General features: G+C 43.0%; 1 protein-coding gene across 2 annotated transcripts in view; it reads right to left on the reverse strand.

Annotated features, from left to right (window-relative positions):
- Nucleotides 1-23,174, reverse strand: part of TRIM33 (tripartite motif containing 33) — a 116,341-nt gene that overhangs the window by 21,138 nt on the left and 72,029 nt on the right. For both annotated transcript variants that reach the window (XM_040423922.1, XM_040423921.1), the window contains exons 7-14: nucleotides 22,854-23,000; nucleotides 22,521-22,638; nucleotides 20,459-20,703; nucleotides 16,197-16,382; nucleotides 13,458-13,661; nucleotides 4,296-4,428; nucleotides 2,993-3,056; nucleotides 2,598-2,751 (exon numbers count right to left, since the gene is read on the reverse strand). In XM_040423922.1, coding sequence (XP_040279856.1) covers nucleotides 2,598-2,751; nucleotides 2,993-3,056; nucleotides 4,296-4,428; nucleotides 13,458-13,661; nucleotides 16,197-16,382; nucleotides 20,459-20,703; nucleotides 22,521-22,638; nucleotides 22,854-23,000 — 1,251 coding nt within the window. The remainder of the gene's footprint in view (nucleotides 1-2,597; nucleotides 2,752-2,992; nucleotides 3,057-4,295; nucleotides 4,429-13,457; nucleotides 13,662-16,196; nucleotides 16,383-20,458; nucleotides 20,704-22,520; nucleotides 22,639-22,853; nucleotides 23,001-23,174) is intronic.

The raw sequence follows: 23,174 nt of genomic DNA on the forward strand, positions 1-23,174 counted from the left end.
GTCTCAAATAATATTACATAATATATAATATCTATTATAATAATTTTATATAATAAAGGACAAAATTAAAGTAGTAATCTGATTGGTTGCTATGGACAACTACCTCATTATTCTTTTACACCAGTTTAGCTAAATCATCCCTTGTATCTTAAGATTTTTGGGCACATATTAAAGTTTTCAGCCATAATTCTGGAGGCATCTGCCTGTTGATCTTCCTGACAGGAGTGGGATCTTTTGACATCAGTTTCCAGGGGAGCTATAATTTGTAATGATGAGAAATAAGGCCCAAGGCCAATCATTGCAGGTGGCTGGCATAAATGTCTGCTCCAGAGTTGGATCAGGTAAAAACCTGTGTGTCTATGCACCTGGTTATAAAACTGCAAATGGTGTTTAGCCACAGGTTGTGTCATATGACTCCATCTCCTACCAGTTTAGCCGTTAGGTATTTAGGAAGTTTAAAATAAACAGCGTGCAACTGCCGGGGTATAGGGCTACTAGCGATTTGCCTCCTGGGCACCCTTGGAACAAATCCAGTAAACACACAGACAGACAGACCAACGCTTCATACTCAGGCAGCACTGGTTCCTTTGTCTAGTAATACACTAATAACAAAAAGTTAGGGGTATTTGGCTTGTGGGTGAAGTTTCAGAATGAACCTAAAATGCACTCTAACGTTTAAAGGTGAACTTAAAGAGGACCTTTCACGGTTTGTTTTTTATTGTAGATAAATACCTTTACTTGCGGGGTACCCCCCGCTGATGCTGCCACCCTGTTTTTTTTTTTTTTTAATATTGCTCCTGCTCCCAGCTATGCCCCCTGTATTTTTTGAAGGTTTCTCCCTGGCTGTGACGCTTTCCGCTGTGAATGGATCTCGGCATGGCCAGAGAGAAGGAGACGCCTATTGAGAAACCCTGGCGTCTCCTCCTCCCTATACCGATGCTCAGAATTGACACACTGAGCGGGATAAATACAGGGGGGCACAGCGATATTTAAATAAAAAAAAATAAAAAAAAAACACATTCACGGTGGCAGCATCAGAATCTGGCAAGTAAAGGTATTTATCTACAATGAAAAAAAAAAAGTGAAAGGTCCTCTTTAATGTGACCTTCTCTAAACTTTTGAATGCACATGTCCAACTGTTCAATGTTTCAGTAGTTTTTGCACAACTTGCTGTTCTCCAACGGCAAAATTTACAATAGGTGTTTGATCCATGAATTGCCCAATAAATTTTCTGGTTCAATTAGAATTGGTATTTAAACAGTCCTCCTCATCATGCTGTTCACATTTTGACATCATGAGGCTAAGACAACACCTAACAATTGATCAACATTATCTCGCCATTGCGAGGCTTCAACCAGGATGTTCTCAGATGGAAGTGACCACTGAGCTTAGAGTGACACTGTGTCACCAGCAGGTTTCAACAGATGCAGAGAGACTGGAAGAGTCACAGAAAGGCATAGAAGTGGATGTCCTTTGTCCATATCCCACACTGTTGCCCGCTTGATTGTGAACAATGCCCTGTGGAAAGGGAAGATGAATGCTACACAACTCCAAAGGTCACGTCAGACCAGTCAAAACGGACATCAGCGTGGTCTGCGTGCTAGACGACCTGCAAGGGTACCCGACCACAGGCGTCATCATCTTGCATGGGCCAGGGAGCACCTACGCTGGATGAGGGACCAGTGGGCCTCGGAGCTGTTCACTGATGAAAGTTGATTTTACACTGAACAGAAATGATGGCCGCCAACGAAGTTGGAGACATCAAGGAGAGCATTATGCATGAGCCACTGTTGTCACCAGAAGAGCCTTTGTTGGTGTTAGTGTGGCAGGTGTGTCTAGTCAATACAGAACTGCCCTACACTTTATGAATGGTACAGTGACAACCCCATAATACTTGAACAACATCATTAATCCAGTCATTGTGCCTGAGCACAATGACTGGCCTAATTTCATCTTCATGGACGACAATGTGCCGCACGGACATGGAAGCATATAGAGGACATCCGTGAGCTGTCCGCATTTTTACGGACTTGTAAATGTCCAGGTTGTGGCATCAACGTACAGCCTAATTAGACGCAGAGGGGTGTTTAAATGGGCAAGCGGTTATTTTTTTCACTCTTTCTAAAAAAAAAAAAAAAAAAAAAAACGACAATATATGACAGAGCAAGTATGCTCTCAGATTGATGGGTGATGAATTGCAAGTCCAAGAGAAAATACAACAAATTCAGTTGCTCTGACTTTTTACTAATATACCCATAATCTGGATGAATTAAAACATTTACAGACAGTAGATCTATGTCTCCCTGCAGACTGTCTCAAAACTGGATCCCCATCTCCTCCTCTACTATAGATTAGACCGCAGCCAGTTGAAATTGGCTACAACTTACCTAGAGATGCGATCTTGGCTGACAACCCACTTTTTTAGACCTGGCATGAGCGGGGAAAAGTCGCAAATTGCAGTGTAAATGTTTTTTGCCCCTCAATCTGTGCCAGATTGGCTAGTTAAACTTTTGACTGGTATTGTATGGGGGTATTTGTAGATTTCACCCCTTTTTATTAAGTTAATTTGACCCAATACAATTATTTTCCCAATTTACCATGCATGCACTTCGTCTGCCATCCTCAGATTTCTCTTGCTTAACGGCTCCTGAGAAACTACACACGTCCTCTTCTGTGCCAGGTTCCTGCTTCACCTTCATTGCATCCGATTTAAATGCGTTTCTATCAACAGTTCGACCACTGGAACCACAACTGTGTAATGAAAGAAAAAAACAAGGCATTTAACAAGAATTAATCTTTCATTTGCCCCTATACATATAATGCATTTACACCCAGGTACCCAAAAATTTCAAAATATGCAGACAGATTAGTGAAAGACAGAAAAGGAAAAATAAATAAACCGCCTTTCTTTATATAGCGGTAACATTTTGCAGGGGTGTAAAAATTACATGGAAGAGTGGCAAATGGAAGACACTTAAATTTTATTACTCACCTTCCTCTACTGCCTGTGCTTGATGTACTGGGAGGCCTTACTGGTGTGTGAGAGTTGGACAAGCCTGAAACAAAGAGGGAAGTTTTTGTTCACGTGTAATAAACATCCAGCAATATATAGGATTTACTATTGGGATCCTCTCACATTCTGTCTGCCTTATTTTCAGTTTTTTCTTACAGTGGAAGTCAATGGGAACACTTTGGGGGTCGTTTATCAAACTGGTGTAAAGTAGAACTGGCTGCGTTGCCCAGAACAAACAATCAGATTCCACCTTTCATTATCCAAATGAGGGGTCAAAAATGAAAGGTGGAATCTGATTGGTTGCTATGGGCAATGTCCCAGATGGGCCAACCCTTTTAATCTCTAGGGAGAACTCAAATTTTCACGATGTCACAGCTGCATTTATCTTTATCCCAAGTAAGAAAACAAATGAGATCATCTCACAATTTGGTTTGTCTGTATTTTTAGTCCAAATTCTATGGTGATGAGGTCACAATGAAATTTGAATTTGTTCCTATTTAGAATTCCACAGTTTCTATAACCTGTATTCCCAGTAAGAACTCCATTGGGATCAGCTCTCAATGGCATTTTTCTTTAGAACTCCATTCTGATGAGGACGGATCTACCTTTATCTTTATTTCTAGGCAGGAATCTATTGTGAGGTATTGCTATGATGTCTTTATTTCAGGTGGAAATCCAGTGATGTCAAAACTGCGTTTTTCTTTACTTCTTAGCAGAATTCCATTTTGGTAAAGTCAGAATCCTAGGTAGAATTCCATTCTGATTATGTCATAATTGCTTTTGTCTTTTACTCCTTTACAAAAACCATTGTGATGTCACCATAGAACTTGATGTTATTATAGGTCAACCATTCATTTTAATGATGTTGCATCTGTCTTTATTTACAGGCAGAATTCCATTCTGATGACGTCACAATTACTTTTGTCTTTTACTCCTATGCACAAACCATTGTGATGATGTCACCATAGAACTTGATGTGATTACAAGTCAGCCATTCATTTCCATGATGTTGCATGTATTTACAGGCAGAATTCCATTCTGGTGTCACAATAGCTCTAAACTGATTTCCCAGGACTTTAATAATAATGGCCTATCCATCAGCATCTGATCGGCGAGAGTCCGAAACTCTGCCCCCCTGTCGATTAGGTGTTCTGCAGTAAGCACCAGTGCTGGAAATGCACAGCTCTGTCCACTGTGTACTTCCATTTACTTCAATAGTGACTACAATCAAAAAGGAATACTTCATAAACTACATACTGACCAAAACTACTGAATCACTTACCAGTTGAGCCCGGTGACATGGCAGATGGTCCTGGGGATGGATTCATAGTGCTTGTTGGCTGTGGAAGCTGGTGACCAATTGAGATGTACCTACTTAATATGTGGTCTAAATTGCTTGACCCAGCATCTTCCAACTGCAAGACAAGAAAGGAACATGACGGCTTATATACTGCACAAATGAGGCTTTAGACAACCTAGAAAATCTACCATGTATAGACAATGCTGAAATTGTATTTACTTTGTTCATAATACTGTACTTTACGCTGGTCATAGAAGTCAATGGGGAAGCAAAGAAACATCTACCACTCTTCTAATAATCTTGTAAAATCTTCTAAAACCTGCACCAAATTATAAAACCTGCCAATGTTTACAGCTAGTAATCTGCTTCTGACCCGCTACTGATTTTGCCGTGTAAAGACGGGCTGTAGACAGTTGACCAGATCATCGCTAACCAGCATTCATAGGAACACTCGTTAGTGATAATCTAATTGTGTAAAAGTGCCGCCGATTACCTGATGAATGAGAAAACGCTTGTTCATTGGGCAGATTTTTTTATGCATGCTAAAAAAAAAAACGAAATATTATTTGCCGGCAGCAGATAGTGCTGTCCAATCGCGCTCTGCTGTCCGCAAATTATTCTGTATGCTCCCCATACTGTGCAGGAGATCGCTGCATGTCCTTCACTGACAAGAAGGCTATTGCCAGGAAAGAACGCTTCCTTCCCGACAACTGAAATGATGATCTGCAGACCTAATACAGCCCTTCACCTAACGGTGCCCATACACCTTCAATAGCTGTCGGCCAAACATCTATCCCAACTCCCCCATACACACTCGAGTGATAATGTATAGTCAATGAGTAGCGGGGACGGGGGTATGAAGACGCTGCCAGACACTTCTGGGAGAACAAAAGAAAGAATTAGGCACTAAACTTGAATAAGTCCAATCCTTTTCTTCCCTCTCTTCTGTTAGGCTACTTTCACACCTGCGTTTAGGTCGGATCCGTCTGGTATGTGCCCAGACGGATCCGCACCTATAATGCAAACGCTTAGATCCGTTCAAATATTTTTTTTTTTTTGTTCATGATAATGCAAACGGATCCGTTTTGACTTTACATTGAAAGTCAATGGGGGACGGATCCGTTTGAAAATTGAGCCATACTGTGTCAACTTCAAACGGATCCGTCCCCATTGACTTACATTGTAAGTCTGGACGGATCCGTTTGCCTCCGCACGGCCAGGCGGACACCTGAACGCTGCAAGCTGCGTTCAGGTGTCCGCCTGCTGAGCGGAGGACAAACGGAGCCAGACTGATGCATTCTGAGCGGATCCGCCTCCACTCAGAATGCATTAGGGCTGGACGGATCCGTTCGGGGCCGCTTGTGAGCCCCTTCAAACGGAACTCACAAGCGGAGCCCCGAACGCTAGTGTGAAAGTAGCCTTAGAATGCTGACCTGTCCCACTGAAAATAGCAGGTTATATGCGGGCCACAAAGTAAGAACATGAAGGGGGAATTTATCAACCTCTCCAGAACACTGGCTTCAAAAAAGAGTCACAAAATAGGGCCTTTGAATTTTTACAATCACTCACCCGAGTTATGTAAAGTAGGTGGGAAAGTGGCAAAGTTTGCAAATGCAGACTCATGCAAAACCTACATCAACTACCCTCTCAAATCACCCCCCCCCCCCATATGCCTTTGCCCAAATACTGCTTGATATTGCTGCCTGAATAGTCACTTTTTTACTGATAAAACTGAGTGAAATTTTATAGTGCACCGATCACCATGAAAAATGTCCAGTCTGTGGGCAGCATGCTATAGAGCAGGAGGAGCTGAGCACAATAATATGTAGCTTTGTGGGACTCCTGGTCATAGAAAAAACAATATATCAGCTCATTTCATATTCACTGACAGGTTCGCGTTAACTCCTCCTTGGAACACAATTTCACAATCTGCACCTCAGGATGGGTTCACATCTGCGCTGAGAACTCTGGCAATCTTTTCTGCCGAAGGAACAGACTTCTGGAGTTCACCGTATCCGGCATAGCCAGATACCAGCGTGCACTCACTAATGGGATCCAGTGGCTTTCCAGCATATATGCCAACTTTCGGCTGGACAAAAAAATGTTGCATGTAGCATTTTTTTTTGTCCGGATAAAAGCCAGCACGTATGCCAGATACAGTGACTGGATTAGAGTGCCGGAGTTCACAAAGCAGATGTGGACCAGGCCTCAGCTATACAAAATACAACACATTTAAAGTAAAATTCAGCGGATCAGAGACAGAAATCCTTTGTTGTGACAAAAGCAACTTAAAGGGAACCTGTCTCAACTTCATGCTACCCATACTAACGGCAGAATAAAGTAGAGACAAGTGAGATGATTTCAGCGGTCTGTCATTTATAAGTTTAAAAGTAAGTGGTTGCCAAGAACCAACATCACAATCATTGCAGACTAGGCCTGGAAAAGAGTCCCGGCCACCTGAGAAGAGTCCTGGTTATTCATGAATTCCTGCTCTCCCTGTCCACCTGCTGATGACTGACCGTCTTCTACCTAGTTTTCTCCCTTTCTCTCTAGTAGAGAACTGCCAATCATCAGCAGATGGGTGAGAGCAGGAGATTAGGAATAACCATGACTCTTCTCAGGTGGCCGGGACTCTTTTCGAGGCCTGGGCTGCAAGGATTATGATGCTGGTTCTCAGCAACCATTTACATTTAGCCCATGAGTGACACCGCTGACATCAGCATTTCTGTCACTATTTTATACTGCCCTCAGTGAGGTCAGCATAAAGTTGATGACAGGTTCCCTTTAATATTCGTTTAACAGGAACATTTACCAAGTCTTGCACTGAAGGATACAAATCTACAGGTCTGAGTGTGTATGTGGAATGCCGTACTACACCAGAATTTCTGATAATCCAGCAGATAAGTAACCCTGGAGGCACGTGTGATTTAATCAAAGGGGTTGTCTGGCCCCAAAAAAGTTTAGAAAAGGCACAAACTACACCCCCCTGTGGGCTCATCTTCCTGGTGCCTCTTGACAGAAAGGAAATGAGCACTCAGCCAATCACTGCCTGAGATGGGTCGTCACCACAACCAGTGATTGGCTGAGTGGTCTTTTCCCTGTGTGTTGAGAGGCATCAGTAAGTGGAGACTGGCGGAGGACCAGGAAACACTGAAACAAAAGTGACAAGGCAGCGATGAGGAGAGTTGGTATTTCACAGCATTTTGAGCCTTTTCAAAATCATTTTTACCGCACGGACAACACCTCTAACATGTTTCTAGTGATGATCGCTGGATTTATTCAGATACCAATAATCTGGACTTGGTTGGTAATAAATAAACCTGCAGCTAGTGAGGAGTGTGGAGCAGACCATACAAAAGCAAGCTCTGCAAAACCACCACCATTAGTTAGTTAACCCGACTGCAGAGTTGGGACTCCGCCGGCAACTTTACAGAATGCCTGAGGACCATCAAATGGACTTCTATTGACTACTGAGAACCTCTGAAAATTACAGCTGGGTCTATAGTAACCCCATATATGCTGAACTAACATTAAAAGTACTTAACTGTATCACCTTTAGCAGCTCAAGACAATACTATCAATTGCTCCTACAAGCTCTGAAACTGGGAACTATACTACTACATATACACCACATAGTCGCTTCCCGATTTTATGTTCCAGTTTCTGGAAAAAATGAGTTGTATTAATCCTATATTGAATAGGAAGACAGAAGTCTTAAAAGGATGCAGCAGATTTGTACCTATGAAACTGGCTGACCGGTTACATGAGCGCTTGGCAGCTGAAGGCATCTGTGTTGGTGCTAATTTCAGATGTGCCGCTTTGCTGAGAAAAATAATATTTTAATATATGCAAATTAGCCTCTAGAAGCAATGAGGGAGTTGTTGTTACACCTAGAGGCTCAGCTCTCTCTGCAACTGCTGTGCCCGCTCCACTTTAATTGGCAAGGCCAGACATTATGATTTCACTGCCAGACCCTGCCAACTAAAGTAGAAAGGGTGCAGCAGTTGCAGAGAGGGCTGAGCCGCTAGGTGTAATGGCAACTCCCTCATCGTTTCTAAAGGCTAATTTGAATACATTAAAACATGATTTTTCTCAGCAATGCGGGCACATAGGAACATGGGGCCAACACAGATGTCTGCAGCTGTAATGCGCACATGCAACAGGTCAGCCAGTTTCGTAGTTAGAAAGCTGCTGAAAAATGCCCTTTAACCCCTTAAGGACTCAGCCCTATTTCACCTTAACCCCTTAGGGACACTGCCTTATGTCACCTTAAGGACCAGGCCATTTCTTGCTAATCTGACCAGTGTCACTTTAAGTGGTGATAACTTTAAAACGCTTTGACTTATCCAGGCCATTCTGAGATTGTTTTTTCGTCACATATTGTACTTCATGACGCTGGCAAAATTTGTAAAAAAAAAAATCATTTTTATTTATAAAAAAAATTGCAAATTTACCAAAAATTGCGATTTTTTTTTGCAAATTTCCAAGTTTCAATTTCTCTACTTCTATAATACATAGTAATACCTACAAAAATAGTTATTACTTTACATTCCCCATATGTCTACTTCATGTTTGAATTATTTTGGGAATGATATTTTATTTTTGGGGGATGTTACAAGGCTTAGAAGTTTAGAAGCAAATCTTGAAATTTTTTAGAAAATTTTCAAGAACCCACTTTTTAGGGACCAGTTCAGGTCTGAAGTCACTTTGTGAGGCTCACAATAGAAACCACCTAAAAATGCCCTCATTCTAGAAACTAAACCCCTCAAGGTATTCAAAACTGATTTTACAAACGTCATTAACCCTTTAGGTGTTCCACAAGTTAATGGCAAATTTTCAATTTTAATCCATTTTTTCCAGTAACAAAGCAAGGGTTAACAGCCAAACAAAATGCTATATTTATTGCCCCGATTCTGTAGTGCACACAGTAGGGCGTACAGGGAAAGGTGCGCCGTATGGTTTTTGGAAGCCATATTTTGCTGGACTGGTTTTTTGACACCATGTCCCATTTGAAGCCCCCCTGATGCACCCCTAGAGTAGAAACTCCATAAAAGTGACCTTATCTAAGAAACTACACCCCTCAAGGTATTCAAAACTGATTTTACAAACTTTTTGTTAACCCTTCAGGTGTTCCACAAGAATTAATGGAAAATAGAGCTACAATTTCAAAATTTCACTTTTTTGGCAGATTTTCCATTTTAATATTTTTTTTCCAGTTACAAAGCAAGGGTTAACAGCCAAACCAAACTCAATATTTATGGCCCCAATTCTGTAGTTTACAGAAACACCCCATACGTGGTCGTAAACCGCTGTACGGGCACACGGCAGGGCGCAGAAGGAAAAGAATGCCATACGGTTTTTGGAAGGCAGATTTTGCTGGACTGTTTTTTTTTTACACCATGTCCCATTTGAAGCCCCCCTGATGCACCCCTAGAGTAGAAACTCCAAAAAAGTGACCCCATTTTAGAAACTACGGGATAGGGTGGCAGTTTTGTTGGTACTAGTTTAGGGTACATATGATTTTTGGTTGCTCTATATTACACTTTTTGTGAGGCAAGGTAACAAGAAATAGCTGTTTTGGCACCGTTTTTATTTTTTTGTTATTTACAACATTCATCTGACAGGTTAGATCATGTGATATTTTTATAGACCAGGTTGTCACGGATGCGGCGATACCTAATATGTATACTTTTTTTTTAAATTTATGTAAATTTTACACAATGATTTCATTTTTGAAGCAAAAAAACACATGTAGTGTTTCCATAGTCTGAGAGCCATAACTTTTTAACCTTGGGTAGGGTATGATTTTTGCGGGATGAGACGACGGTTTTATTGGCACTATTTTAGGGTGCATATGACTTTTTGATCGCTTGCTATTACACTTTTTGTGATGTAAAGTGACAAAAAATGGTTTATTTAGCACAGTTTTTATTTTTATTTTTTTACGGTGTTTATCTGAGGGGTTAGGTCATGTGATATTTTTATAGAGCCGGTCGATACGGACGCGGCGATACCTAATATGTACTCTTTTTTTATTTATGTAAGTTTTACACAATATCATAAAAAAAATTTAAAAAAATGATGTTTTAGTGTCTCCATATTCTGAGCCATAGTTTTTTTATTTTTGGGGCGATTGTCTCAGGTACGGTCTTTTTTGCAGGATGAGGTGACTGTTAGATTGGTACTATTTTGGTGGGCAAACGCCTTTTTGATCGCTTGCTGTTGTACTTTTTGTGATATAAGGTGACAAAAAAATGGTTTATTTAGCACAGTTTTAATTTTTTACGGTGTTCATCTGAGGGGTTATGTGATATGTTTATAGAGCCGGTCGATATGGACGCGGTGATACCTAATATGTCTACTCTTTCTCTCTCTCTCTCCCCCCCCCCCCCCCCCCCCCCCCACATTTTTACCTTTTTTTTTTTTTTTACTTTATTTGGGGAAAATAATGTTTTTTGTTTATTTTTACTTGAAACAATTTTTGGGGGGGAAAACTTTATTTTTTGTCCCATTTTGGGACTTTTGGGGGTCTAATCCCTTTTACAATGCATTCCAATACTTCTGTATTGGAATGCATTGGCTGTATGAGTAATACTGTGTGTATTACTCATACAGCTTCCGGCCTGTGAGATCCAGGGGGCTGGATCTCACAGGCTCGTCACCAGAAGGCAGTGCAGATGCCGAAGGAAGGCATCGCGCTGCCTTCCATGCCATCGGGTCCCCCCTACAGCTGCATGGGGACCTGATGGCACCACCGATCACCGTCGCCGCACAAGGCCGGAAGGCTGTGCAGATGCCTAAGGAAGGCATCGCGCTGCCTTCCATGCCATCGGGTTCCCCCCTACATCCGCATGGGGACCCGATGGCACCTCCGATCACCGCCGCCGCATAAGGTAAAAGCCGCAAACCGCAGGTCTGAATTGACCTGCAGTTTGCGGTGATCACCGTCCCCCGGCGTTGTGACAGGATGCCCGCTGAATGATTTCAGCGGACATCCTGTTCCGATTAACCCCCGTAGCGCCGCAATCTAGTTTTAAACTTAGGACGTACCGGTACGCCCTGGGTTCTTAAGGACTCGGCAAACATGGCGTACCGGTACGTCCTAAGTCCTTAAGGGGTTAAAGGGGGTTTCTGGTACTTCTATTGATAATATTTCATTTAAAGGGGGTTGTCCATGATTAGAAAAATATGGCTGATTTCTTCTATACAAAGCACCACACTCGTCTATAGGTTGAGTTTGTAATGCATCTCAGCTCCATAAGATTCAGTGGGGCTAAATTGTAATTTCACACACATCCTATGGAAAGGTGTGGTGTTATTAGAGAAAGCAGCCATGTTTGGACGACCCCTTTAAAGGGGTTGTCCGGGATCAAAGTAATTTTTAAAAACGTTAATAATCACCTTGATATTACGCAGTAAACTCATTCGGATGCTCTGTGTATTTTTTTTTTCATCCTCTTTGCTCCTATGAGTCTCTAATACTGCTGTCAGTATTGTTTACATAGCAGCTCCTGTGCTATGTAATTTCCGGCCACACTGCCTTATGGTCCCACAAGGCTGCGTGACTCTGCAGCTGGATCTCACAAGCCTTTCCACTCCCCCTAATCAGTATTCCGCCTCCTGCCACTCATACTCATCAGTATTCCTCCCCTAAAACCACCTTTTTCTAAGCCTACAAACTGAATCCATGTATCTGCTCTCTGCTAGCATTGCATAAAAGACAATAGTGGCAGGGAGCTGTAGCACATCCCATTCATTGCAAATGACTATGGGAGGCGTGCACTATGCTAAATAGCATAGTTTGCTGCCTCCAATAGAGCCTCCTTCTACTCCTAAAAACACTCCTCTATGGCCGGTGACATCATCGGCAGAGGGGGGCGTTCCTTAGTGAGGCGAGTTCCCTCCTCCAATACTGCCTCCTCCTTCCCAGACTAACGCCCTCTGTGCCCGGTGATGTCACAGAGGGGCGTGGTTTAGCTCCGACATTTCCCTCCTACTGACAGCTTCCTTGCTAGCTGCAGAACGATCCTGTGTGCTGGTGATGTCACAGGGCTCCTTGCTAAGCGGAAGGAAGAGGCTTAGCACACCAGTAAGGAGTCGGTACGTCACTGAATCTTTGAAAATCTGAACTTCCGGCTGAGAATTTAAGAAAGAAATACAGGGCATCAGAAAACTCTGGCAAAGGTAGGACAGGAATGTATGTATGTAATATTTATGTGCTTGTTGTACCCTTACAACAATGTCCCCAATCCCGGACACCCCTTTTAGGATTGATATCCTCAGAATACGCCATCAATATCTGATCAGGAGGGTCCAACACCCTGCACTCCAGACAATGAGGTCTTCTGCAGTAGCTCCGTCAATTTCTGTAGTGGAAGTAGTTGGTTAATGCACCGCTGCTTCCAGGGAAGTGGGAGTCATGCTGCAATCACCATAGAAATGGATGGAGCTGTACAGTCCGGGCACCAGGCCACTGCAGAACAGCTGACCGATGAGGGTGCGGGGTGTTAATACCATAGGTTTGCCTGAATACATTGAGAGCACGTAGGTCAAAATACCTGGAAATTAATTGCACAATCAGATCAACAATGACTTCAACGGGGAATAATCTTCTGGACATTTATGGCATATCCTGTTGAAATGCCTGATGGGAGTGGGACCCGATCTCGCACCAGTTAATCATGAGGCGGCCGCGCGAACGGCTCTCTCCATTCACTTCTAAAAATAGCCAAGTAAGCACGCTCGGAAGTCCTACAGAACTAAATGGAGAGTGCAACACACGCATACACATAACTGAAAATACATATATAGGACATCCTGGACCTACAAAACAGTAACGATTCCCCAAAAGGAGTAGAGCAAAATCTCTTACTTAAAAATTAATATTTATATTAGGGAGTTAAGGCACATTGGTAAATAGGCATTTTTAGTATCGACTGAAAGAGCGCATATAATGGAATACAACAGTAGACCACACAGAGAATTAGGTTGTCAATTTCTGAAGTTAATTTAGATCCGGTCGATACAGCTCTGAGAAACTGGATACAACAGCCAGAGATTTGCAGATTCACAGCCCATAAAACAGTTTGAGTAAAGAAAGCTATTACAGCAGGTCATGTACGGCAATAGTGAAAGCATGAATACCTGAATGGGGGGGATGTCAGGCAGAGAAGGAAGGTTCTCTGGATTTGTTACAGATGGAATTAATTCTATTGATGTAACAGACGGGCTGGTTGGGCCTCGGTTTGCGTTTGCCATGGTTGCTGTTGTAGGGCTAGTAGGATTGATTACATTATTATGGATTGAGACTACTGGAAATGGACCAGCATGCCCAGGGTTAGAGTGGTGCTGAAAAAAAGAAAAAAAAAAACATATTTAATAAATGTCAATTTATGGACATCTAAACATCAAAAAGCAATAAAAGAAATTAAAAAAAAAAAAAACACCCACAAGACTAGATAGAACTGTCCTCTGTTTTACAGTAAATTTGCACAGCGTAAATACTTGTGCGCCCTTAAAGAGGACCTTTCACTAGCTTAAAAACTAAAAACTAACTATATATCAGTGGGCAGAGCGGCGCCCAGGGGTGCCCCTGCACTTACTAGTATGTCTGGGCGCCGCTCCGTTTGCCCGGTATAGGCTCCGGTGTCTGCAGCTCCCTCTGTTGTACCGGGCGAACGGAGCGGCGTCCAGACATACTAGTAAGTGCAGGGGCACCCCTGGGCGCCGCTCTGCCCACTGATATAGTTAGTTTTTAAACTAGTGAAAGGTCCTCTTTAATGATGTACTTGTGACTCAAGAAAAAAAGAGTAAGACTTTAAAGGGGAGATTTATTACAACTGGTATAAAGCAGGGGTAGGGAACCTTTTTGCTGCCGAGGGCCATTTGGATATTTGTAATATCATTTACGGGCCATAGAAAATTCTCAACTTAAAAATTTGACAGCTATATTTGGTCAAACAAATAATTGACTTAGGGGTAAGTTACAGAAATTGCGCTTCAATAAAAAAAATAAAAATCTAGAGTGCTGTATTTTTGCAGCACAAAATGGCGCCTGCATTATATATATTACATATAGTACAGGTGCCATTTTGACCACACAGTCTAATTTTTAAGTTCAAACTTATGTATTTAGTTCTTTATTTGGCATTAATGGCAGCCAAGTTCATCCCAGGGGGGGTCCAGAGAGGGGTTCACCTAGCTTTCACTCTCCCTGCCTCTTTCTTCACAACTATCCCTGCCTTTCTCAGCCTCAGATCAGCCTCTCTTCCCCCCCCCCCCCCAGATCAGACCCCCCCCCCCTCCATTAGCCTCAGACCAGACCCCCCCCCTCCATTAGCCTCAGACCAAACCCCCCCTCCCTCCATTAGCCTCAGACCAGACGCCCCCCCCCCACATTAGCCTCAGACCAGACGCCCCCCCCCCCCCCCCCCTCCATTAGCCTCAGACCAGACCCCCCCCTCCATTAGCCTCAGACCAGACCCCCCCCCCCCCCCCCCCCCCCTCCCTCTATTAGCCTCAGACCAGACATTTAAAATAAACGTACCTCTCCAGCTCCGGGCGGCGCTGTACTGTGACCTGACAGCGTACAGCATCAGGCCATGGTGTGCATCTACGTGTACTACGTCCTGATGCTTTATGTTTCGGGACAAAGTGTGGGGCTGGAAGAAGTCCAGGGAGGGTGAGGACAGCCAGTGCAGTTCTCACCTTCCTGTGCCTCCCACATGTTAATGACTGCTTCTATAATGAAAGCGGTCATTGACATTTCCACAATATTTTCTGGCAGGGGGCCACATGAAATGATCCCGCAGGCCGCATATGGCCCGTGGGCCGGAGGTTCCCCAGCCCTGGTGTAAAGGAAAATTGGCTTAATTGCCAAAAGCAATCCAAAGGAGCTGCATTTCAATGTGCTGCAAAAAACAGAAATGACTCCATGTGCATTCTGTAACCGTATGTCCACAAGTCCAATCCACAAAAAAAAAATAGAACATGACTTATTCCTATCCATTTTGCGGACTAGGAAAGGCATTGTTACAATGGATCCGGAAAAAAAATAAAATGTAACAGACATTACACGGATGTCATCTTTTTTGCGGATCCGCGTTTTGTGGGCTGCAAAATACATATGGTTGTGCATGAGCCCTAAGTCAGTACTGTGCATGGGTGCTACTAATTAGTAAAGACTCCAGTTTAATACTCGGAGAGTGTTGTATGGTTGCCTTAGCAACTGTGCCACCCATTGTGCAGCTGTATCTCTCCGGTCACAATGTTAGATAAGGCAGTAGCATATAAAACATTACTGGCATCTCTGGGACAAACAGTGCTGTAAAAGGGAAGGTCTCACATTTCATTTTATTTTCATAAGGGCTCTGACTGTGCTTTGGGTCGGACCATATCCGATCCGCATTTCAATGGGGCCACAAGGATGCTGTCAGCACACTGTGTACTGTCCGCATCCACATTTCTGTTCTGTGGTCCCGCAGAATTATAGAACATGTCCTATACTAGTCCGCATTACGGACAAGGATAGGACTATGCCATTAGGGGCGGGCCGTTCTGCAAAGTGTGGAATGCACACAGCCAGTATGCGCGTCTGTGGACCGGAAGACCGCCGACGATCGTGTGCACGAGCCCTTAATGAAATTTTAATATGTAGAAGAGAAATATTTTATGCTGCATTCATTTCTTCTCACAGGCAGTGCAGCAGGAAGCTGAGCTTACAGAGTGGCTGCTGTTTAAGGGAAGACTGAGGCACAGCTTATTTTTAAATCCTGAATAGACCCTTTAACACTTCTGTTAAATATTAAACCCACAGACCCCTTAAACGTGTGTGTAGAAGCAAAAAGGCATGTGTCTCTAATATAGAAAACCTTAGAAGATTACCTGTCTTTGGAGATGAGGCTGCATCATTGAGTACTGAGGGCCGTTGTGACGGGGCACACCAGGCATGCGATTGGCATTCTGTACAACGTTGTGTGCATTCTGTGCCACTCTCATCTGATGCGCTTGGTAACTTACACAGTTCATGTTATTCCTCTGCATGGTTTGCATGCTGATTAACCTTGGAGGCTGCAAAAAAAAAAAAGGTCCATTCTCTAGTAAGCATTTTTTAGCCAAAATTCATCTGTTTGTACAAAACGACAGGGTGAGGTGAAAGTCTGGAAATACCGTTTAAACTGCTGTAATTTGGAGAAAATCGACTTGCAGTGTGTGGAAGTATTAACTGAGAGGGAGGCTGCATTATTTGATGGAGGAAACTTTTTTTTGGTTTGCATTTTGAAATCCGCCATATTGAATTCAGCTCAGGTTTTTCCAATGGGAAAAGGGTCATTTGAGAAATTAATCTTGGGCTACAGCTTAGACTAAGGCTACACGGCAAAATGTGTTGAGTGACAAAAATGGGTACAACTACATTGCGACATTTATTGTAATGATAGCCTATGGTGTCGCACTGCAATATGCGACCATGACTCGACAGTCGCATCATTACAATAAATGTCGCACCGCATTGGTACGACATGAAAATCGCGTGTGTAACTCAAGCCTTACTCAAACACCCTGGAAGTGTCAATTTTGACCTATCTTTACACGTTTAGGAGTAAAGTCAAGCGTTCCTAAAGTGCTTTACATGATGTGTCCACCATTTAGCTGGATACACTTGGTTAAACACGGAACTCCGAAAAACCCCAAGAGATGCTTCTTCACAGCACTGTAGGATTCGCCATTTCGAGCTGTATTGTGGATTTTTTTTCTCTGCACAGACATGGGATTTTAAATGACCCCAGAGGTAAAGTCTAAAGGTGTTAGGTCTGGCAACATTGGGGGCCATTCTAGCAAACCACTACGCTCAATCCAGGGCCCAGGTATTTGCACATCCAGCCATCTGTGTTTGTAATATTGCTCACCTGAAATGCCAAATCCTACAATGACGTGAAGTATAGGGTGGCCCACGAAAAAGTAGCCGGCCTCTAGAGTTAGAATGACAAGATGAACGAACAAGTTTTTTTAATAACCCACAAGTCAAAAAAGATGCTGAAGGTGGTCCCCGTTCACGTCTATGCATTTTTTGGGCACGTCGGAACAGCTCCTCAACAGTGATGCTGGATAGTGTTTGATGTTTTGTTAAGTTCATCCAGGGGATGTGGATTATTAGCAGACACTTTGTTTTACATCCCCCCACAGACAAAAATTGCATGTGGACAAGTGTGGGGAACATGGTGGCCATAATCCCTTGTTTCGTGCCACTGAGTTCAGCGAGGTGCGGCATGTTGCCTCATCGTGTTGGAAAAAGCAGGACATTTTTTCTTCTTCATCATCACTGTTGAAGTATCAGCCAACTAGGGCTGCAGCTATCGACTATTTCTGTACTCAAGTATTCTATCGATTAATCCAACACACTAACAACAAAAATTAAAAGAACGTTTTTTTTATAAAAATAATCTGAAAATGTCTCCCAAGATTCAAACTTGGGACCTCTACATGCAAGACTGACCACTTACCACAAAGCTTTAGCATTACCACATCGACAATAATGTTTTTTTGTATGCTCCAAAAGCTAACACATTATTGGTGTCATTATAATCATATATTGTGCCTGTGAATAAAGCAGTAATACGTATATTAGCTTTCTAAGCACATCTCAATGTGGTAAGGCTACAGTAAGCAGTGTATATGTACATGCTGAAGTCTAGCCCCCTCAATCAAGGGGAGGGGAGAGTGTGCAGAGGACAGGGGGTGTTACATGGCAGTGCTCCAAGGGTTCAGCCCCGTCCCTGGCACTCCAACATGATCACTTACAAATATCTCTGCAACTGTTTATAATAAAGACAAAACAGTTCTTTTAGGCTACTTTCACACTTGCGTTAGGGGCTCCGCTTGTGAGCTCCGTTTGAAGGGTCTCACAAGCGGCCCCGAACGCATCCGTACTGCCCCAATGCATTCTGAGTGGATGCGGATCCGCTCAGAATGCATCAGTCTGGCAGCGTTCAGCCTCCGCTCAACAAGCGGACACCCGAACGCTGCTTGCAGCGTTCGGGTGTCCGCCTGGCCGTGCGGAGGCAAACGGATCCGTCCAGACTTACAATGTAAGTCAATGGGGACGGATCCGTTTGAAGATGACACTATATGGCTCAATTTTCAAACGGATCCGTCCCCCATTGAATTTCAATGTAAAGTCTGGACGGATCCGTCTGAACTACTTTCACATTTAGAATTTTTTCTAAACTATAATGCAGACGGATCCGTTCTGAACGGATCCAAACGTCTGCATTATAGGAGCGGATCTGTCTGTGCAGACACCAGACGGATCCTCTCTGAACGCTAGTGTGAAAGTATCCTTAATCAGCATGATGAGCTCCACAAGGCAGTACGCCTTATTTAATTGGGTTGATCCTGGTGACAGTTTCTTTAACCCTTCTATCCTTGGAGAAAGCGTAGATTTCCATTTCCAAATTGCCATTTTGGGCTTTCCCAATTGATATGTATCATCACCTCCAAGCCTTTTGATTTTTAACTCTCACATCCACCATTGTATATCTGATTTGGCCATTAAAGTATTTTACGCGCCAGATATTTTTATTTATTTAAATAATTTTTAATAACTGTAGGATTTCCTATCCCTCAAATTGCTTCTGACCATCCTGACAGTGAAGGGACAGCTTAGGACAAGGGGTGGTTACAAACCTACTAGAGCACTGGTGTTATAAGGGTTTGTCAGTAACATATTTAGGGATCCCCTAAAATCTGACAGAAGATCATAGTTTAAATCATTTTTAACTCCACTGTGCATTAAAGTGCTATGCCTAATGTTCAGTTATATAAGTTAAGTTCCGTGTCCTATGGAAGCAGTTAAAATAGCCAAGTGGCACACTACTGCTCCATTCATTTCTATGGGGCTGACTGAAATAGCCGAGAGACAGCGCTCCGCTATTTTCAGCTCTCCTATCGGAATGAATGGAGGGCAATCATGCATGCGCGATGCGCCCTCCGGGACTTTGCCAGCTCAGTCCTGAGTATATGTGTGGGTCCCATCCTAGTGATATGCCCCCAATGTCTGAGATGGTACAACCCCTTTAAGGCTGGCAGCTTAGAGGTCCTTTTTGCTGCATCCCCATCAGGGCTAAGGGAATGTGTCCTTTCTGTTGCAGGTCTCTCCCTATAATTGTGGCAGCTTTTAAAAGTAGATTGAAAGATAGAAATGTGAGTCCACCTCAGTAGGTTAAACAACAGAGGCCCCATTATAATGGGGTAAAGAGAATATCTCACAATTGGAGCATTTTTGTAACAAAGTAACTTATTTTTCATAATGAATTCTATATATCTATCTATCTATCTATCTATCCATCTCAGACGAGCGTGTCCAGATGCGTTCAGTGAAAAATTTGCAATTTCGCAGGAAAAGTAATTCAGTTTTGCCTGCGATCGCTTTCAGGTTTTTATTGCACGGGTGCAATGCGATTTAATGTGTTTTGCACACGCGTGATAAAAAACTGAATGTATACAAACATCATCTCTTAGCAACCATACATGAAAAACGCATTGCATCTGCACTTGCTTGTGTATGCGATTTTCACGCAGCTCCATTCACTTCTATGGGGCCAGCGTTGCGTGAAAAATCGCAGAATATAGAACATGTTGCGATTTTCGCACAACACACAAGTGATGCGTGAAAACCAACGCACATGTACACAGCCCCATTGAAATGAATGGGTCCGGACTCCGTACGGGCGCAATGCGTTCGCATCACGCATTGCACCCGCGCGGAATACTCGCTCATGTGAAAGAGGCCTAATAATAATAAAATAATAATGATGGCACAGCTCCTTTAACTTGGCTCCTGAAAGCAGATATTGGCGATAGCATCTATATCCATTGAGCAGTTTGTCCAGTGACTTCCAAGAGCATGGGCACTTATCACTCTTCTCAGGCAGGCAATGCACTTTGTTTAACCTAAGACCACGGTAAAACTTCATATATACAATTTCGGGTATATTAGGAAATGTAAGAAGCCATATGGGGAAGAGTGTACCCTCAACAGGGTATTGTATAGCACCTGAATATGGCTCCTGGAATACTCTTACCAAGCACTTCTATTTCATGTAAGATGTTATCTGATGCTACTGTCGCTTCCCCTCCATTGTACTTGCCTGTTGATGCATTACTTGTGGGCCAGATGGCCTTTGATGCGGGTTAGGAGGCTGAACCATCCGCATCTGCTGAAGCTGCTGGTGCTTTTGCGCATACACCTGCTGCTGCATATGCTGTAGTCGGAGTTGTGCTAGGTTAATTTGCGCAGGGGGTTTATTTACATGATTTGTTCCCTGGGGACCTTGCCCCACAACCACATTAGGAGAGTACCCGGACGTCGGCTTATTTTCAACAATAAGGTTACCTGGAGAAAAAGAAAAATGATAACTCAGCACAGGGTAAGCAGGAACCCGAAAACCTGAAAACTGAACACAAATTGTCATTTGTGTATTCGGATTGCTGGGCTATGGCTCAAAGAAATGTTTGCTACAGCAGATTTTCAGCAATGCAAGAGCACAAGGCTGGGTTAGTGGTAAACGTAAGCATCATGGTGAGCCACTTATAGGGACTTCTGTGACCATGGATCAATCATTCGATACAGTCAGGTTTGTGTAATAAAAATCCAGTAACATTTGGAACTTGGGGAATTAGGTTGTCAGTGGATTGACACCCCTCTCATATTTAATCACATTTACTTCACAGGTTGTCAGCGGACTACATTCACGACAGCTGTCAAAAGCAGACATCTCAGTGGTCTAATGCAGCGGAGAGATAAAACTTCTAGTAACACCATGACAGCGGCTTTATAGTGATAAGTGCCACTTCCTTTCCCTACCGAGCAACCAGTGCAAAATGCACAAAATAGAAAGTCTATATAAAAATTGACATTTTGATTGGACAAGCTGACATTTTCATAACTGAGCCCAACAGCTGAAATTCAAGACTAGAAGAACAATTTTACAGTACCACTAGGGGTGTGCCAATTAGCCTCTGCGAACTCAAACCGCTCATCATCGAAAATACAAAAAAAAATACTCAGCTTACTAATCCACTGCAGTCTCCTGCCATTCAGCCAGCTCCGTGTTGGCACATGTAACCTCTGCAGAAGTCATGTGTTGGCACACCATCATCAACAGCAGCCAGAAACCAGTGGGGGACCAGGGATGCACGGGAGCGGCAGGCGACTGGTAAGGTGAATACACTGCTTCATTTCATATATGATTAACAGCACCAGATACTGCTAAGGATCCACAGACCGTTTGCAGCAAAATCTGCAAAAAAAACTGTTGGATTTGCAATCCGGCAGCCTTATCCAGCTGAGGATCAGGTTACTGGAGCATTGCCAGATGTGACTGTGTACCGCCTGATCGACATTGAACATAACGGGACCTGGCAGCTCCCTGCCGAATATGCAGAGACGCAAACTCCTGCATGTAATTGTTTTGTCAGGCGGATTCCCAGGATATCTGCTGGAAAAAGGTCAGATCCCGTTATAGTCAACAGTGATCCAATGGTAAAATGTCATATCCAGCAATGCTGGATACGGTGAGCTCCGGTACCCTGATTCTCAGCAAGATCAGGCTACTGGATTCCAAATGCATCTGTGAACGGGGTCTCATTCGGATTTATTGCAAATTTTGACTTTCCCCACTGAAGTCAATAGGTTATGTCTGCAATAAATCCTTGACAGAAATGGACAAGTCAATGTTTGTGCATAAAAGTCCCACATGCCTGGTATTGTCATGAGCTGTGGATTTTCTGTAGCATGCGGACCTACCCTAATAGTCAGTTACAACTGCAGGACTTGTAGTGGTATGTTCTTCAATGATATAATATACCCCAACTTTGTAACTACTGGGACAGAGGACAGCGTACGTGATCTGCGAGTTTGGTGCATGCTCGGATCTGCTTAAAGACCAAAACCCCTGAGGAAGCCACACAACACATAGGGGCCTTTAGTTCTCTCTCCTTTGTATCCTCGTTAAGCTTCCACATATTCCCAGCGATATACCTGCTATGTTGTGTTACATTATATACACATATATTGTGTAGCTTTCACCTTCCCTTTAAGAAAATGGACATGGGATAACACAGGACAAGTTTTAATACGGTTATCAATTCTCACATATGAAAACTGGAAAAACCGGATAAAAGTCTGGAGAGAATACATCATAAACTTACCTAAATTAACTACATTCTTAGCCCAGAAAGTTGGGTCACAGTGGAACCTTACGGCTCCATTTGCTGCTGGTACTGGGTCACACCGAGCCTTTAAAATGTGACGTAACTGGAAAGTGATCTACGAAAAAAAAAAGAAAAAAAGGTTACTGAAAGAAAAAAAAAAAGCAGCTAACTAAAAAGTCAAACCTCACAAAAGGCCACATTTTATAAATGTTATTTGAATCTCCCTTCAATACAGAAGCCTTCCATGAATGGGACTAACATATTGAGGTAGCCAATGCCTTTCTACAAATACAGCGATGCAAGTGCATTATTAGTAAAGACGTGACTTACCAGCCGCTTGCTGTACAACAACGCTGTGCTGCTGCCACTCGCGATCGCCCAGTTTGTGAAGTTCATCACGTGTTTCACTTGCCTAGACAGGCCAGTTATGTCATTTTGCTGCTGCGCAAGCTTTATTTGTCTTTCTTTTGTGACACTCTGACGGGGGAAAAATAGGATTTATGACAAATTACAACATACTGAAAGCACAATGTACAATATACAGTTGTATAGGGGGTCGTCTGGTTATAGCGTGGGGGACTGAATTTTTTCCTTCAATCATGGGGATGTGCTGTAAATGGCTGGGATGGAAATACCACTTCAAAATCAAAT

The sequence above is a fragment of the Bufo bufo genome, chromosome 3 (genome assembly GCF_905171765.1).
Source record: "Bufo bufo chromosome 3, aBufBuf1.1, whole genome shotgun sequence".
In the NCBI taxonomy this organism is placed as follows: domain Eukaryota; kingdom Metazoa; phylum Chordata; class Amphibia; order Anura; family Bufonidae; genus Bufo; species Bufo bufo.